Source organism: Bos grunniens, chromosome 23, assembly GCF_055505025.1.
Source record: "Bos grunniens cultivar Pamir isolate PY7600 chromosome 23, Bosgru_T2T1.0, whole genome shotgun sequence".
Lineage (NCBI taxonomy): Eukaryota > Metazoa > Chordata > Mammalia > Artiodactyla > Bovidae > Bos > Bos grunniens.
This window is the reverse complement of record NC_141187.1, coordinates 4,970,314-4,987,455: the sequence shown is the minus strand read 5'-3', so window position 1 is coordinate 4,987,455 and position 17,142 is coordinate 4,970,314. Positions and strand designations below refer to the sequence as shown.

The following is a 17,142-nucleotide window of genomic DNA, read 5'->3' as shown; positions in this document are numbered from 1 at the left end:
CCAAAAAGGGCTTAAATTCTAAAACATATAAACTGCTCATACAACTCAATAACAAAACAAAATCCAATTGAAAAATGGGCAGAACTAAATAGACATTTATCCAAAGAAGACATAGACGGCCAAGAGGCACATGAGAAGATGCTCAACATCACTAAATAGTAAGCAAAATGCTGACACCAGTCATAATGGGCATCATCAGAAAGTCTACAAATAATAAAAGCTGGAGAGGGTGTGGAGAAAACGAAACCCTACTACACTGTTGGTGGGAATGTAAACTGGTGCAGCCACTATGGAGAACAGTAGGAAGTTGCCTCAAAAAAAATAAAATTGGAGCTACCACCTACTCTAACAATACCACTCCTGGGCATACATTCAGACAAGCACTCTAACCGCTATGTTCATAGCAGTGCTAATTCACAATGGCCAAGACATGGAAACTACTTCAGTGTCCATTGCTATTGCCAAGTCACTTCAGTCGTGTCCGACTCTGTGTGATCCCATAGACGGCAGCCCACCAGGCTTCTCTGTCCCTGGGATTCTCTAGGCAAGAACACTGGAGTGGGTTGCATTTCCTTCTCCAATGCATGAAAATGAAAAGCGAAAGTGAAGTCGCTCCGTCGTGTCTGATCCTCAGCGACCCCACCGACTGCAGCCTTCCAGGCTCCTCTGTCCATGGGATTTTCCAGGCAAGAGTACTGGAGTGGGGTGCCACTGCCTTCTCCGTAAGTGTCCAAAGATAGAGACAAATGGATAAAGAAGAGGTGGTACGTATATACAGTGGAATGTCACTCAGCCTGAAGAAGAATGAAATTATGCCATCTGCAGCAACATGGATGGACCTAGAGATGATAGTGAAGTAAGTCAGAAGGAGAAAGATAGATGCCACATAATATCACTTGTACGTAGAATCTAAAATATGACACAAAGTTGCCTGAGAAACAAAAGCAGAGTCACAGACATAATCCCAGACTCCTAACCTTTCCCTCCCTCAGAGGAAAAGCAGAGGTGACTAGCAGAGGTGAGCTATCTTACATAGAGAGGATTAACAACATAGGACTGGGGACTATATTCAATGTCTGTGATGAACCGTAATGGAAAGAATATCAGAGAGAATGTATGCACGTATACAACTGAGTCACTTTGTGTACAGCAGAAATTAACATGACGTTGCAAATCAATTAGACATCAATTTTAAACACTGCACTTACCTTTGTGTAGAGGGACCTGAAGCGCTCGGTGGCGCGGTCCAGCCGGCCCTGCACTTCTCTGTGGGCGGCAGAGGTGTCCACCTGGTCCCGATCAGCCCGGCCGCCTCCCTCTCTCCCGCCGCAAGACTTGGCTGCCTCCAGCACTCTGTTGCCAGAGATGGTGATGTACCTCAAGTCCCCTTTGTGCGAAATGACGTCTTCCGAGAAGCTCTTCTGCCGCTTGAGTTTGGCCGTCAGCCCGCTGAGGTCGTCCGCGCCAGCCTCCAGGTTCTGCAGGTCCTGCTCTGCCTGCTGCAGCCACTGCTCAAACTCGCCGCAGTCCGTGTCGAACTTCTGCAGCTCCTCCTGTAGGGAGCGCGTCCGGCGCACCGCCGTCTCCGATGCAGCCAGCGCGCTTTCGAAGTGTGTCTTCAGCTCCGTCACGTTCCTCTGCAGCTTCTCCTTCTCCTCCGGGCACAGGTGGTGGCCCTGCGTCTCCAGCAAGGCCTGGGCCGCCTGTGTGGCCGCAAGGACCGCCTGCTGCTGGGCCACGAGCTCCGCGTGCTGCGCCTGCGCGAGAGCGGTGGGGTCAGGGCGTGGGGTCTGCGGGCGCCTGACGGTCACCCCCGCCTCCTGCCACGCCGCCCCGGGCGCCCCGCCTCTGCTCCACTGATGAATTTCCCCAAAGGAGGGGAGGCTCACCTCATCTTAGGATTTCCAGTCTTCTCTGGAAAGGACTTGGGCAAGCGCACAAAACAAGTACCGTTTTGAGAAGTTTGGGGAGGAACGGAACAAATTACTCTTCCAACTTGAAAACAAGCACCCACCACCTGCTCTAGTTCGGCTCATCCCTTCCTCACGAGCTCCCTAAAGGGACGGGGAGCGTCTTCACCTGATTATTGATCAAGGAAGTATGATGTTTGCTTACGAAATGATCTTGAAAAAATACTTAATAGGAAAAAAAAGAATCTATAATTTGAAAGCATAAAAAAAAAAAAACAACCCACAAAGATAAGTAGTAAGCAAGAACAATACACATTTGGAGAAGCTCAAGGGAAGTCAGAGGAGCACGTACAATACAGGAGCATCTTGGAGCTGCTCCTGGGCTGGCTGAGCCTCGGTTTCCAAAGTGGAAAGAGGACAGTACCCTACAGTCACACATATGCAGAAAGGACCACAGGAAGCCACGCGGGAAGAACACTGCCCTCAGAGCCTGGCACACCCAGGGATCCAGGTTCACCCTGGAGGCGGAGCACAGAGCAGGTCACAGGTGAGGGGCTGCTCGCTGGTGTGCACAGCTACCCGCCCTGGGCCCTCAGGGCAGCCGTGCGGGCCTCAGAAGGCCCGGAGCCCTTCCTCTCCAGCCATAACCAGCTTCTTCCATCCACCCCATCATGCCATTAAAATGTGGTCAAAAGCATAATGGAAAAGACACAAGTGTATACATACGTATGACTAGATCACTTTGCGGTACCATAGAAACTAGCACAACACTGTAAATCAACTATACTTCAATTTTTAAAACATGCAATAATCCTTTGGGGCCATTTCTGCATTTCTTGTGATGACTTACTTGAAGCCAGATGCCTGATCCCAACCACTTCCAAACCCCCTCTGGGACCTGACTGTCCCCCACCGCCAACCAGGCACCTGGCCTCCACCTCTACCCATCCCCACCCGCAGATGCGCTGGGACCCTTTTCTCCAGCTGCTCTCCTGTCTGGCTCCAGCTCTACACCAAAATACTTGCCTGGCAACCCCCATCTCCCCTAAGTCTTGCCACAAATCTCCCTCTCCTGTGTGGCCCTTCTCTGATGATCCTATTAACCCTGAAAGAGGGCCCCAATCCCATACTCACCCAACCCATACCCAGCTCAACTCAGTAGGAAGTTGCTGCCTCCCAGCACCCACAGAATGCAGATGGTTACCACCTGCCCAGTCATCCTCAGCCCCGCAGACAAGAACCAGGATGGGATTCATTCTGCTCATGACCAACAAAAGAGCTGGCACCCAGGGGCTGAGAAAAGATCACGCCAGCCATCAGATGAACAGGGCCGAGGAGCGCTGCTGTGGGGCAGCTTGTCCTGAAAAGTCTGATCCCAGACATCAGCAGAGAACAGACTCACCAGTCCTGGTCCCCACCATGCCTGTAACAACACCTGCTGTGTGGCAGACATATGCAAGGACTTCTGTCTCAATGACTTTTCTCCCACAGGTGATGTCTTCCATACGTGAGTTATATTCACAGGACGCCTCCGTCCAGTGGGCTGGACAGGTGTAATCATACCTGTAGGTCACCCGGTCCGTCCTTCCCTCTGACAGATGAGGGGAGACAGGCTGCAGGTGGGGAAGCACCAAGCCCAGGATGCGTGGCACAGACAAAGAGCTGGCTCCAAAGCCCTGTGCTCCTGAGCCTCTGGGCCATCTTTCCACTCTGCCAGGAGAGCGGGAATTTCTAAGTTCCTTAGGTTCCCATCTTCTCAGCAGTAAAGCATTCAGAAGGGTAAACGTCATACTGTGGCCAAAAACAAGGGTTTCCTGGGCAGCACCTGTGTGTCTGGTCCACCCTGGTATTTTCCACTCCTTCAGTAGAGTTCCTAACCTTTCCTGACTCCTCTGTAACTGACTCACAAGGTTCCTTTAGGAAATCGTTACATTTTTCATTTTAAGACGCAATTACAGTCAGGTTTTGAAATAACCTCTTGAAATTGTGATGTAATGAACACCCCACTCCTCTTCTGGTTTACTTTCTAATTCCTTTAATAGAATAGCTTCTCAGAGAGCACTCTGTTCCCAAAACGCCAAAGATAAAGGCTCAGAGGCAAACAGCAGAACCACAAACATTTCTGAAACCCACCAAAAGCCAAACACTGAAATAAAATGATTAAAACACTCTCTAAAAACAGCTTTCAAACGCCCCCTTGGCTCCTGGAACCGCATTCACATCAGCTCTGACTTCCTTCATGCAGTAAGCTTTCACTCCTCTCCTCTACAGCACCTTCACCAAACAGACAAGCTGAGGTCTGCAGAGGACTCGCATGAACCCAAAAGGACACAGCAGGCACGGACTGGAATTCAGCAGAGGGACTCACAGCCTAGGTTTAAGCCCAAACTCCATCCCTCACTAGAAGCATGACCTGGCCAAGCCAGCTCATTCTGTAAGTTACTTTTCCCATCTGTTGTTGTTCAGTCGCTAAGTTGTGTCCAACTCTTTCGCAACTCCGGCGACTACAGAAGCCAGGTTACTGTGTCCATGGGATTTCCCAAGCATTCCCAAGTATTCCAAGAATCCTGGAGTGGGTTGCCATTTCCTTCTCCAGGGAACTGTCCCGACCCAGGGATCAAACCCAGGTCTCCTGCACTGGCAGGTGGATTCTTTACCACTGAGCCACCAGGGAAGCCTTCCCATTTATAAAATGAGAATAATAACAACATTGACAATAATAAGCTCATCACTGTTATAATTGTATTCTCATTTTACAGAGTAGTGGGGAGGACGAAAGGGACAAAGTGATGAGTCAAGCCGGGAAGAGCTTTGAAGTTTGCCTGGACCACTGTCACCGCTCTACGAATGCTAGCTATTATTGTTATTGCTGTTAATTCCTTACAACTCTGCTTTACAGAGAAGAACTCCACATTTAATGATGTAGTTCTCATTGATTTTGACTTGTTTACAGTTCTCAGCACAACTTATTCTGACATAATGATGGGCCTAGAAAAAAAGGACTTTACTCTCAAGGGTCCCTGAACTTTGAAGGGACAACTCATGTGCTAAGTTCTTCCTATCTTTATAGACCCGAAAAGAGACTCTAACAATATCCTGTTTGAAACAACACACCTTCATCTTCTGGTACTGCTGGTTCAGGTTCTCCTCGGTGGTCCCGACACGCCCGTCAACATCCGTGTCCAACAGGTTACCGTTAAACTCATCCTCTTCTCCCATCATCAACTTGCCATCACCCTCTTGAAAGTGCGTCCCGTTCTGCTCAATGATCTGTTTCGGCTCCATCGCTGCCCGTCCTGAGTCTCTTTCGACATTTGCCAACCAGTCCAAGAGGTTTTCGATTTTGGTTTTGCTCTCTTCCAACTGCTTCGCAGCCACGACCTGGGCAGGAAAGGTCACAATAGGTAACAGTGAATGTGGGCCGAGGCATGGGTGTTTAGACATTCTGAAAGCAAATAGTTAGATCACTGAAAAATCAGAGTGGGGAAACAAACCAGACCCATGCTGAAAACTGAACATTATGAAATTAAGTCTTACACAGCAACTGGTAGTTACTCTGAAGTTTCCATTGTTCTTAAAATACATTCCAAAATTATAACTGATAAGACCTCAAACATCTCACAAGTACAAAGTTCCACAATCCCACTTAGATTTTTTTTTTTAAAGTTCAACAAAGCCTACACACTACTATATGTAAAAGAAATTAAGCTACAAGAAGGGAATCCCCTGGTAGTCCAGCGGTTAGGACTTGATGCTTTCACTGCCGAGGACACAGGTTTGATCCCTTATCAGAGAACTGTGCAAGCTGCAAGGCCCCCAAAAAAAGCTACAAGGATATATGGTACAGCACAGGGAATACAGCCAATATTATATAGTAACTATCTATGGAATATAACCTTTAAAAGCTGTGAACCACTGTGTTGTACATCTGTAACTTCTATAATATTGCACATCAACTTTGATAAAAAAAATTTTAAGTTCAGCAAGGCCAATTCTTCAAATCTGGTCAATTACATACATGAAAACCCCAAATTCTAGTCTCTGCGCTAATCATCGCTTTGACCTCCTGACAGCAGGTAACAAATCAAGGCCCTGGAGAGCCTCGTCATTCTCAACAAAGCCGCAGGAGTGGGCACCACACATCTGAATAAGGACCTTTTCCGTTTCCTCTCGGATTGCTGTCGTCACAACCTTGTCCAGCTCTTTCTTTGACTGCTCCGCCTTTAAAGTCAGCTGTTCACACTTTATCTTAGCTTCGTTCAGTTTCTGTTCAATCACAGCCTTATCTTCTCGTGACAGCTTTTCACCACTCTCTTTTAAGAAATTTTCTGTGTTTTTCACTATTTCTGCCAATGCCTGTGCACTTCCTTGCATATCTTTCTGTAATTCCTTTCAACACAGAAGAAAAAAATTATTAAATTAGTAAACCTATTTAATTCTTTCAAAACCATCATTCTGAAAGTGGGGGTAGGTGTGGGCAGAGGAGAATGCATACAATGCATACAGGTTGAAAAAGCATATTCAATACAATGTTCATCTGAATGGTTTTATTTAAATCATAATATTTAATGTAATTTGAAACCTCAAAGAATATTAAAGAAAGATATAAGATTTGCATGGTTAATAAATGGATGTGGTTTGTAAAACACTGAAAAGAAATATTTAGTATAATCTTTACAAATTTGCACACATCAGATTTTTTTACATTATGTGAGTACATAATAAAAGTTTTTAAATACACGTTAATATTATCAATTCTGTTTCTAAACATTAACATCTACTGCTCAAAATAAAAACAAATAATTCCCTAAATTATGAGCTAAGTTGTTCCTAAGATAATTTCCAAAGACAATTTTTTTCTACTAAATGCCAGAGTTCTATAAAATGTAATGTTTGCTTCTTTGCCCTGGCTGCTAGGAAGCTCAGAGTAAGATCTCTCCTCAAGTAATATAGCTTTCCTCTCGTTAGATTTCTCTATGTAATTCTTCCTCTTTTTTTCACCCATTATAATTTCATTCTCTATATTGCACTATGTTTAACTCTTCATGCTATTTTCCCCCATAACTTAAGGCTCCCCAAATTTTTCTGGGAAGTATCTGAATTGAAAGAGACAGTGTCCAGTTGTCCCAGCACCACCGAGTGAAGAGGCTTTTTCTCCTTGTATATTCTTCTTTTTTTTTTTTCCTTGTATATTCTTGCCTCCTTTGTCATAACTAATTGACTTTAAGTGTGTGGGTCTATTTTGGGACTCTATTCTGCCCCATTGATTTCTGTGTCTGTTTTGTGCCGACACCATCTCGTTTTATGGCAATAGCTTTGCAGGACAGTTTGAAATCCAGAAGCAAGATAACTCTAGCTTTGTTCTTTTTCAAGATTGCTTTGGCTATTCAAGGTCTTTGTAGTTCCATATAAACTTTAGGATTATTTGCTGTAGTTCTGTGAAAAATGTCATGGGTACTCTGATAGGGATCACACTGAATCTACAGATTTCTTTGGGCGGTATGGACAATTTTTACAATGTTAATTCTTCCAATCTATGAATACTATGTATAGAATACATAAGATATAAGAATATATTGTACAGCACAGGGAATATAGCCAACATATTAGTTTTAAATGGAGTGTAATCTGTTAAATGTTGAGTCACTGTGTTCTGTGTGTGAAGCTAATATAATACTGTAGTCAACTATACTTTAAAATATATAAATATATTTTTTTTAAAGAGATACATTTCACTGAGCCACTGCTGCTGCTGCTACTGCTAAGTCGCTTCAGTCATGTCCGACTCTGTGCAACCCCATAGACGGCAGCCCACCAGGCTCCCCCGTCCCTGGGATTCTCCAGGCAAGAACACTGGAGTGGGTTGCCATTTCCTTCTCCAATGTACTATACGGCATTAACTGCTGGTCCCCTGACATATAATATTTAACTCTGACAGTAACGTTGCAGTGGAAGTATGAGCAACAGAGTCAGTGAGGCTCTGAGAGCTTCAGAGTCTGGGAGCAGAACCAGGAACTATCTCACAGCGAAGAGAATGTCCCTTCTCCTGACACCGAAATAAAGCTTTCTTTATCTGTTACTATTGCTTGTTCCTTCAGTGAAAAGAAACAAATCTCAGAGAACAATGAAAGGAATGAGATGAACCAAGAACCCAAACTCATGGACGTGTTTCCTGATTTGTGAGTGACTTGGTCTTCAGTGGATTCAGATTTTAACTCATCATACAAGGTTTCTCCCCACCTATCAAACTTCCTCTATATGTCTCCTCCATTCAACATCTCACCAAAACAAAGTCAAGAAAATTACCTGGCTGGCTGGAGCCTGAAATACAACTTTTAGTATGAAGCTTCAAGCTCAGATCTAGGGGTGTCTTTGGTGCACCCTGCCTCTGAAAAGGTAAAGGGATGACTACTTTCCAGTAGCCCCAACTGCTTTCCAAATACCAGTACTCCAAGTCAACATGGACTCGACCCCCGAACGCAAAGCTGGACTCTACCTCTTGCTTGGACTGGTACTTCTTTAACTCAGCCGTGCCATCTCCAATCACGAAGGCTTCCTGGTGACCGATGAGGCGGTTTTCGGTTTGGGTGAGGAGGTCGCAGATGCCCTGCAGTTTCTCTTTGTACTCCTGCTGACGCTCGGCCACCAGCTGAAAGGAGGAAAACCACAGCCTCGTGAACTGGTCCCCAGCTCACTGCTGTCACAGCTGTTTACCACAACACATTTTGCAAGTTTCGTCTACATAAGCGTCCCTACGTATGCTGTAAACACGATAGCAGTGGGGTGTACACTGAGCGAGTGACACAGAACGCGAGAGCGTGGCTCATGCACACGGAAGGAGGCCACGCTTCGATGGCACCGCTCAACAGAACACTGGCCACGCGTATGTGTAAGAGGTGGAGCTTCTGACCGACGGGAAGAAACATCCCATTTCCTGAAGCTCTGGGAACCTGCGACACACACAATTAATTCTGCAAAAGGATATCAAAACAGAAGTTAGTTGTGATCAGTCTGTGAACACATATTTGTTATGCGTAGACAGGATATCATGCTGGAGACCACGCTTATTCTTCCAGAAGAGATCGAAGGAGCTTTGCACAAGGTCTCGTGCCTTCATCACTGGGGCCAATTCTGTCCCCACCTCTGCGCACTGTTCCTACTGAATGGACCACCCCAAACAATTCATTACATCATCCTAAGAGATTAATCGAGCCATTGGTTGCATCTTTTATCTATTAAATTCACTCTACTCATTCTACAGCCATGGATCAGGTTGACTAGGAGCCTGACACGTGCCAGGCAAGGTCCTAAGAGTTTTAATTCTTTCTTTCATTGATGCCCACGATACTACTGGGTAAGCACTGCTACAATCTCCAATTTCCCAGTGAGAAAACCGGTTCAGTGACTTGCCCTGGGTCCCACAGTGGGTGAGTGGTGTGAACAGGGTGTAAGCTTAGGCAGCCTGGCTCCAGAGCCCAGTCCCATCCAGCTGGGCCACCCTGCTCCCAAGAAGAAGAGACACCCTTAACCTTCACTCTCCATATGTTCATCAGTTTATCCCTGGACACTTCTCAGTGCATACACATTTCTTCCTCCTAGGGAAAAAAATTACAACCCTCCCCTAAAAGCAGCAGTTTGAGGGAGTCATGAAAATTAAAAGCCTTCTTAGCACCAAAAATACCTTTATATATTGTAGAATTGCCACATCATACCCTGTCCATTCACTGCCATTCCAGAAAACCCTTCCTATCTTTTCCTACCCACAGCCCCTGGGGTCTACATTACAGGTTTCACACTGAAGCACTAAAAGCCAAGAATTTCGACTCCACAAAGAAAGGCAGACCTTCTGATGATCGAGATCTTGTTCTAGCTGTAACTGAGCCTCTAAATGTTCCACCTGGGTAGTTACTGAGTCCTGCATGTCAAGGAAACCCTTCTGAGTTGTGTTTAAGAGCCTTAATAGTTGTCTGCTTTGGGTGGGAGACAGATCTTGAGCGTGTTCAGAGATGAAGAACTGCACGTCAAAGGCGGTGGTCTCCAGCTGCGTCTTGGTGTGTCCGAGGTCTTTCAACACATTCTGTGAACAAAGTAGCACTAGTTATGAACAGCAAGTTAAGCCATAATAGAAAGCTTCTATCAACAGTAACATTTATTACAAAATACGGGGGCTTCCCAGGTGGCGCTAGTGGTAAGGAACCCAGCTGCCAATGCGAGACATAATGAGACTTGGGTTCATTCCCTGGGTCTGGAAGATTCCCTGGAGGAGGGAATGGGAACCCACTCCAGTATTCTTGTCTGGAGAATCCCATGGACAGAGAAGCCTGCCAGAGGAGTCCATGGGATCTCAAAGAGCTGGACACAACTGAGCGACTAACACACACACATACACACACACACTTTATCTTACTGATTTTGATACTTGCCTTGAGAAACTCCAAGCTTTGTTTTATGAGTTCAGCATCTTGAACTGTCATGATCTCCACATCCTTCACAGATTTGCTCGTCTCCGATATCCAACATGAGAATGACTGGAGTTTCTGCAGAAACTCTTCATGGGAAACGGCTAGTTTAGACTAGAAAATAAAAATTGCGTGTTCATTTTTATCTTTCCCCACATTTTAAATTCCTACAAATAATGATCCTGTGTTAAGGGCTTAACAATTTAAGAACAAATATTTCGTCTTATGACTAAATTTTCAAACCCTCAACTTTCTCCCAAAAGCTAGATCTGACTTAGCACGAGACGTTCTGGTACCTACCACCTCGGAGTCGATCGCCAGCGTGATGTGGCTCATTCTTTCTGAAGACGCAGCCTGGAGGGATGAAAGGGCCGTCTGCAGACTCTGGAGGCTCATGCTCAGGTCCTCGAGGGGTCCCCTGGGGAAGTCACTCGGCACAGACTTTACAAATTCCTCCGCCAGCGTCATGTCCTTTCTTAAAATCACACCAATTGGAGCCAATCCCAATTCAAATGTCTGCAGAAAAAAATACGCATCTCGTATCTATTTAGTGAGAAACACAAGTATAACTAACACTCAAAATAGACAAGTGCTCTTAATTTTCCAAATTAATATTAGCTGACCACCCTCCATAACCATCAGCAGACGATTCTTACCTCCAACTGTTTCAGCTGGTCTCTCAAAGCTTCTAGACTGCCATCCCGGGAGTCTTGGCTGCCAAAGGGAGGCTTCATGTCTTGAAGCAAAGCCAAATACTCGCACATCTTTGATCTGTGCTGTAAACATTGCTGCAGCTCCTTGGAAAACTGAAGATAAACGTGGACATTTCATTCAATTGCTCTGTGCAGGTTTTTCAACCAAATAAAATAAATGTGATTATTCCCAAATGCTCCACACAGCTACTTGCTTATAAAATGGAAAGTCCACTTACTCGCTCCATCAAGCTGTCTCCAGAAGCCAAGTCTTCTGACCCTGAAATACATTCCAAATGGCCTGGGGACGCAGCACACAGCTCCTTCAGCCTCCCATCTCTTGACAAAGCTGGTGCACAGACAGGAGAGTTTTCTGGGCCACTCTCTTTCACACTTCGTAAATTTAGGGAACAGGGGTTTCCTTCCTTGCTGTTGAATTCTTCAAGAATGTGTGGCTCCTCATCTGTCACCTCAGGAGCTGTAGGTGATTTTTTACTCAAGTCTGTACGCTGTCCTCCCTTCTCCGAATATCCATCGGGAAGCAGCTTGCAGAATATATCTTCAAGCTGCAGAGGAAGAAGTTCAGATGCCCCACCCTTTTCCTCCAGATCACACTCCATCTGAGTTAATTCTTTCATCAGTTCAAAAGCTCCTATAACTTTTTGGCTATACTGACTTTGCTTAAGTATATCAAGGAGCAATTCAGACTTGAGGTTGGCAGCGCAGAGCGGATCCTCTCTGCTCTCTGAGTTTTTGGCGCAGGAAATGCCACAGCCACTGGTGTTAGAGTTGCTGGGCACACCAGGTGTTTCATTCACCAACTGTGATGAGCTAACTCTTTTAATTAAGGTCTGAATTAGAATGTTAGCATCTGCACAGGCTGAAGGTTTTCCAAGCTCTTGAGGAGTCACACGACCTTCTTTCAAATTACCTTTTAAGGTATCCGTGATGTCCTCCACCAGGACCTGAGATAGTTCAGCGACCTGCACCTTGCTGCCCTGGGCTCCTGGCGACGGGGCTGGTTCTTTCCCTTTCTGCTGCTCAATCCCCTCTTTCTCGCTGTTAATTTCTAAGGATGAGCAGTCAGTGCTTAAAGCCTTACTGGAGTTATTTCTTACTCCATCTGCACAGAGGTCTGACTGCACAAAATCCATGTGTTTTCCAAGGCCTTCCGCATTTCCAAGAGGGAAGCCTGAAGGCATGCTTTCATCTCCTGCTGGTGTGAGCTTGGGGATTCCTGATCTGCTTTCTTCAGCAGGAAGGTCTTTCTGTTGGCCCATCTCCTTTGGAGGTGAGTCTTCTTGGGCAAGAGCTGCCTTCTCGTCTGCATTATTAACTCCTAACTGTAAATGCTCTTTAATGGGAGGGGAAGTGACTGGAATACAGCTTGGGGTATCTTCACCTGGTTTCAGTACATCCTTTGCTTTTACATCTTTAGCACAATGCTTTAAGTAAGTAAACAGATCAAGCTCATCTTCAGGTCCATCGGTGAGTGAATCTGTCTCAATCTTTGTAAACCCTTCGGACAAGGTCACGTCTGAAGTCATGTCATCATTGATCACTTGGGAAACTGATGAGTCAAATATTTCTTCAAGATTCTCAAACTGAACGGGACTTCTACTAACTACTGTTGGTAGGTTCTGTGGTTCATCTTTAAGAGCTACTGCTGTGTTTTTAAGGCTTTCTTCCTGACTGTGTTCTTCACTGTGTGTGGTTTGTGGGACTGGAAACAGACTATTAACTATATCAAGACTCTCCCTTGTACTTTTACTGGGCAAAAGTTTAGGATATTTATCTTCTAAGGGACCTTCTATGAGAACTTCTCCTTTACCTGCGCACATTTTAGGAACTGATGCTTCATCTTCTATTTGTACATTGCTTTTGTCAGCTCTCCTTTTAATTAGATCCCTTCCACTGCCTGGAGGATCGTTATCAGCTACAGACATTGTGAATGACAAATGGCTTTCCTCTGCAGGTTTTCCTGTTAAACTGGGCTCAGGACAAATGATTTTATCAGAAGAGGAGTTACCACGAAGTGTCACATTCTCACAATATGGATTTCCACCTTTCACAGAGTCAGCAGATCCCGGCTGAATCAGCTCAAGCCCTGTGTTCTTTAGGTGGCCCTCGAGTTCAGAGGCTGAACTGACACTGGTATTAGGTAAGGCATCAACAGGGCTAAAGATGTTTTCTGATTCAGTGTCTTTCATGATAGGCAGTAATTCATCCTGAAGGACCATCTCATGATTCAACAGATCTTCTATGCTTTTTCCAACAACCTCATTTGTATCTTCTGGAAAGCAGTTTATTTCAGGACCTAAGCTACTTTTACTACTTGATTCTGGCTGTAAAACATTCACACACTGCTGTTTTTGTTTAGAATTATGATGGTGCTTTTGAGTCAGGAGAATCGTTTTATTGTTCCTTTGACTTGCATGGCTGTTTTCTGTTTCGGGAGCAGCGGCAACACACCCGGGGACGACCACGGCCGCAGCTGCGCCCTGGCCCACGGGCTCCGCACCCTCCCCTCCCGCGCCATCTCCAGCATCAGCGCCACGGTCATCGTCGTCCTGCTCGTTAGGGCCAGACACAGATTCCTCATAACTGTCTTTGCTTTGCACAGAATCTAAATGATCAGGAGCAGATTCAAATCCTTGTCCAGCCACACAGTCTTTTTCTCTCCCTTCCCAGCAGCCAGTGTCCTCAGATTCTACCGCCATCGTGAAGCTCTCTTTTCCTCCCGCAGTTTCATAGTCAGTCAATGAATCAGACTCATCACCTTCAAGGTCATCTGTGCTGTCCCTTTCTGATACAGTTTCCATCAACGGTCCACTCACTTCATAGGACTCAAATGAATTTAACTGGATTTCTTCACCAGAACCGAACTCTGCTTTCTCAGCACCTATGAGAAAATCCTGCAGAGACTGTGCTCCTCGCCTCACACCTAAGCTATCAGCCAGCCCTGCCTGGGTCCCCACAGAATGTTCCTCCTCTTTAGAAACATCATAGAAAACCTCTCCAGGAGGAGCGGCCCATTCGTCCTCCTCTGGCAGCGAGTCATAGTCCTCGGGCTGCAGACAATCACAGTCATCACCTTCAAGGAGCAGGGAATCATGGTCGTCGTCTTCAGACAAGGGCGTGTCATAGAAGTCAGCATCGCTGTCTGTGTCTGTTTCACTGCACCGGTCATCCAGCAGGGACGTTTCATAGTCGCCAGCACTGGCGCCGACAGTTCCTTCAAAAGATGGGGTATGGGTGGGAGCCAGGCCAACATCATGACCACCAGCCCTTGGGGTCGGGGCACCTGAGGACCCTTCCACTGTGGACTCATGGTTCTCATCTTCAGGTTCCTGCTGAGAAGTAGCAAGCGCATTTTCATCTTCACCACAAGTATCTGAACTAAATTCATCACTCTGACACTCCACCTGAGGATTACTACAACCAACATTGAAAGATTTCTCTTCAGCCTGTTCTCCCTTTAAACTGATGTTAATAGCTGCAATTCCCAGAAACTGGTCTTGAAATTTTTCTCTTATTCTTTGACCTGATGACTCAGTTTGGTCATTGAATGGCAATGTAGAGGTTTCACATTTCTTTCCATTACTCTCTGTGCTGTGTACATCATGAAAACTTCCCTGCTCGGTCCTCAGTTTATCATGACTTAACAAGGCACTCAGCCTGGGGGAATAGTCAAAGAGAACTGAACCCCTGCTAATATTATCTTCATTTTCTGTTTCATTTAAATCATAGGCTCTACTAGTTTTTGATTTTATCATAGGATCTGTTATCAAATCACTTGCCAAGTTCTGAAGGTTTTTAGAGTGACTACATTCATCTGCATGTTCCTTTGTTTCTAATTGACATTGATTTTCACCATTTTCAACTCTGTTTTCAGAGTCTTGTCTGGGCAGGCTAACATCAGCAAGTCCAAGCTGTGTTAAGTGTGATCTGGAACTGGGAACACTCACACCGGGTGATTTCTTAACTTTAAGATCAGTTGTGATTACATCTGCCAGGTTTTCTGACAGCCAAAATTCACTCCTGATAACATTAGTTTCCAATTCCTGAAACTCTTCGTCTATGGTATTTTCAGGGGTTTCTTTGTGTTCAGGTTCTCTCTGATGACATTTATCAAAACTACTTGGTGAAGCTGGACTTTCACCCATTTCTTTACTTGCAGTGTTATTCAGAGATACACCAGAGAGTCTTAAGACATCAAAACATTCTTCGATGGGTGTGTCCTTGTCAATTTCTGCACCACAGCCTTCCAGGAGCATCCCAACAGCCTCATTCAAGTCTCCATCATACAGCAAAAGCCTCTGCCCTGTGTTTGCATCCATATAGCTATTTATCATCAAATAAGACAGGAACAATTTTTTAGTTTGTTCTGAGCTCTGAGTTGCCACTGGCTCTTCTCCATCAAAAGCATCCTCGTCTAGCCTGTAATCATGGACCATAGACGGTTGGAATTTACAAAAAGAGAGCCATCTTCTGGCATTTTTACAAGCTTCTAAATCTCCCAAGTTTGGCATTTTATCGGGCAGTGTTATACTTTTTAAAATCGATGCTGTGTAATTATCTATAATTCCGAGTTGCATGGCAACCTCCAAATCAATGACTTGACAAGTTTCTGGGATGTAAAGAGCAGCGATTTTCTGCCTCCCTTCCAGGATCTTGGAGGCCAATTCGTTGGTGATCAACTCCTGCTGCAGAGATGATGATGTGGGGAAGATTTCCCCAGAGTGAGGCCAGATGAGGCCCACATAGCCTCGCTGAGCCTCAAGGACCAGAAGGGCACTGCTGGACGGGATCAGATTGCACTGGACTGCCTCGTCGACAGTCAGACGCTTGGCGGGGTTGCAGCGGATGATTCCTCCTGTCTCCACCTGGTAGGTGAGGATGCTGTTCGCAGTGTCTCTGTCCATCACACCCTCTGCCACGGCTTCTTCGACAGTCAGCCTCCGACCAGACTTGGAATTGATCAGACCTCCTGAAAGCAGCTGGGCGCCCAGTAACCTGAACATGGTCTCACGGTCTATGAGGCCTTCGTGTGCTGCCCTTAAAATGCTCACATTTCGGCCACATTTCAATGTTATTCTGCCTCCTTCCTGCGGCCTCACAGGCAGAAGCCGCATCCCTAAGTCTTCCTGCAAAACACTTCTTTGCATGATATCTATTAAGGACACCTTCTCAGAGGTGGAGGGGTCGATAAGGTCTTTGCACAGACTCTGCCTTTCCAGGATTTTAGAAAATAAGGCTGAGGAAACCAGGTGCTGCTGGAAAGCCTTCTGCAAGGTCAGCTGTTCTCCTGTGGCTGGAATAACCAGCGAGCCCGTGGAAAGCAGGATCTCGAGCACTCTGATGGCCATGGGCTCTGAGATCACACCTTCAGCCAGGGCGTCCAGCACCGGAACCCTGGTGGATGACACAGCAGAGATAATCTCCTTCATTTCATTGAGTTCTTGGAGTTGGCTCAGAACTTGCTCATCGATAAGGCCGTGACTCTGGGCATCTTTGAGGTTAAAGCATGTTCTTAATTCTGGCGAAATGAGCCCAGAAATCATGAGCTGGGTCTCAAGCAACCGAATTCCCGTGTCATAATCAAGGAGGCCTCTCAGAACTGACTGAAAGACAGAAAGGACTTCCCCTGTGCTCTGATCGACGGTGCCCGCGATGACTTTATCCAGCTGAAAGGAAAGCACAGAAGTCTCAGTGGCTGACACAAGGGTGAGCAGAGCATCAAGAAATTAAGTTTGCAAGTTTTTTTTTTTTTTTAATAAAAAAAGACACTTTAGCATAAAAATCCTCTACTTACCGAGGTGTGGCAAGGCTGTGAGTGTTAGGCAGCTCAAATGCACAAGTGATCTAAGTCAGTGATCTATCGAGAGCACAGGATGTGATAAAGCTTTGAAAACGACATGCATCTGTGAATTGAAAACTTCATATTGTGGACATCAACAGGTTAGTGAGGACACGGAAAAGATGAGGGTGAGGAGACAGGACACACACCTGCAAGGCAAACCATGCTCTCTGCAACCCAATGAGATTAGTCTCCTGACACGGGAGAGTTTCAAACCCCCA

The 17,142-nt window shown here is 45.7% G+C and overlaps 1 protein-coding gene across 1 annotated transcript in view; it reads right to left on the bottom strand.

Moving 5' to 3' along the window:
- Window positions 1–17,142, bottom strand: part of DST (dystonin) — a 406,366-nt gene that overhangs the window by 140,562 nt on the left and 248,662 nt on the right. Inside the window, 9 exon segments of the mRNA XM_086370990.1 lie at window positions 1,209–1,757; window positions 5,025–5,291; window positions 6,066–6,299; window positions 8,407–8,559; window positions 9,754–9,987; window positions 10,334–10,483; window positions 10,670–10,885; window positions 11,026–11,175; window positions 11,301–16,748. Of these exon segments, the coding sequence (XP_086227116.1) occupies window positions 1,209–1,757; window positions 5,025–5,291; window positions 6,066–6,299; window positions 8,407–8,559; window positions 9,754–9,987; window positions 10,334–10,483; window positions 10,670–10,885; window positions 11,026–11,175; window positions 11,301–16,748 (7,401 nt within the window).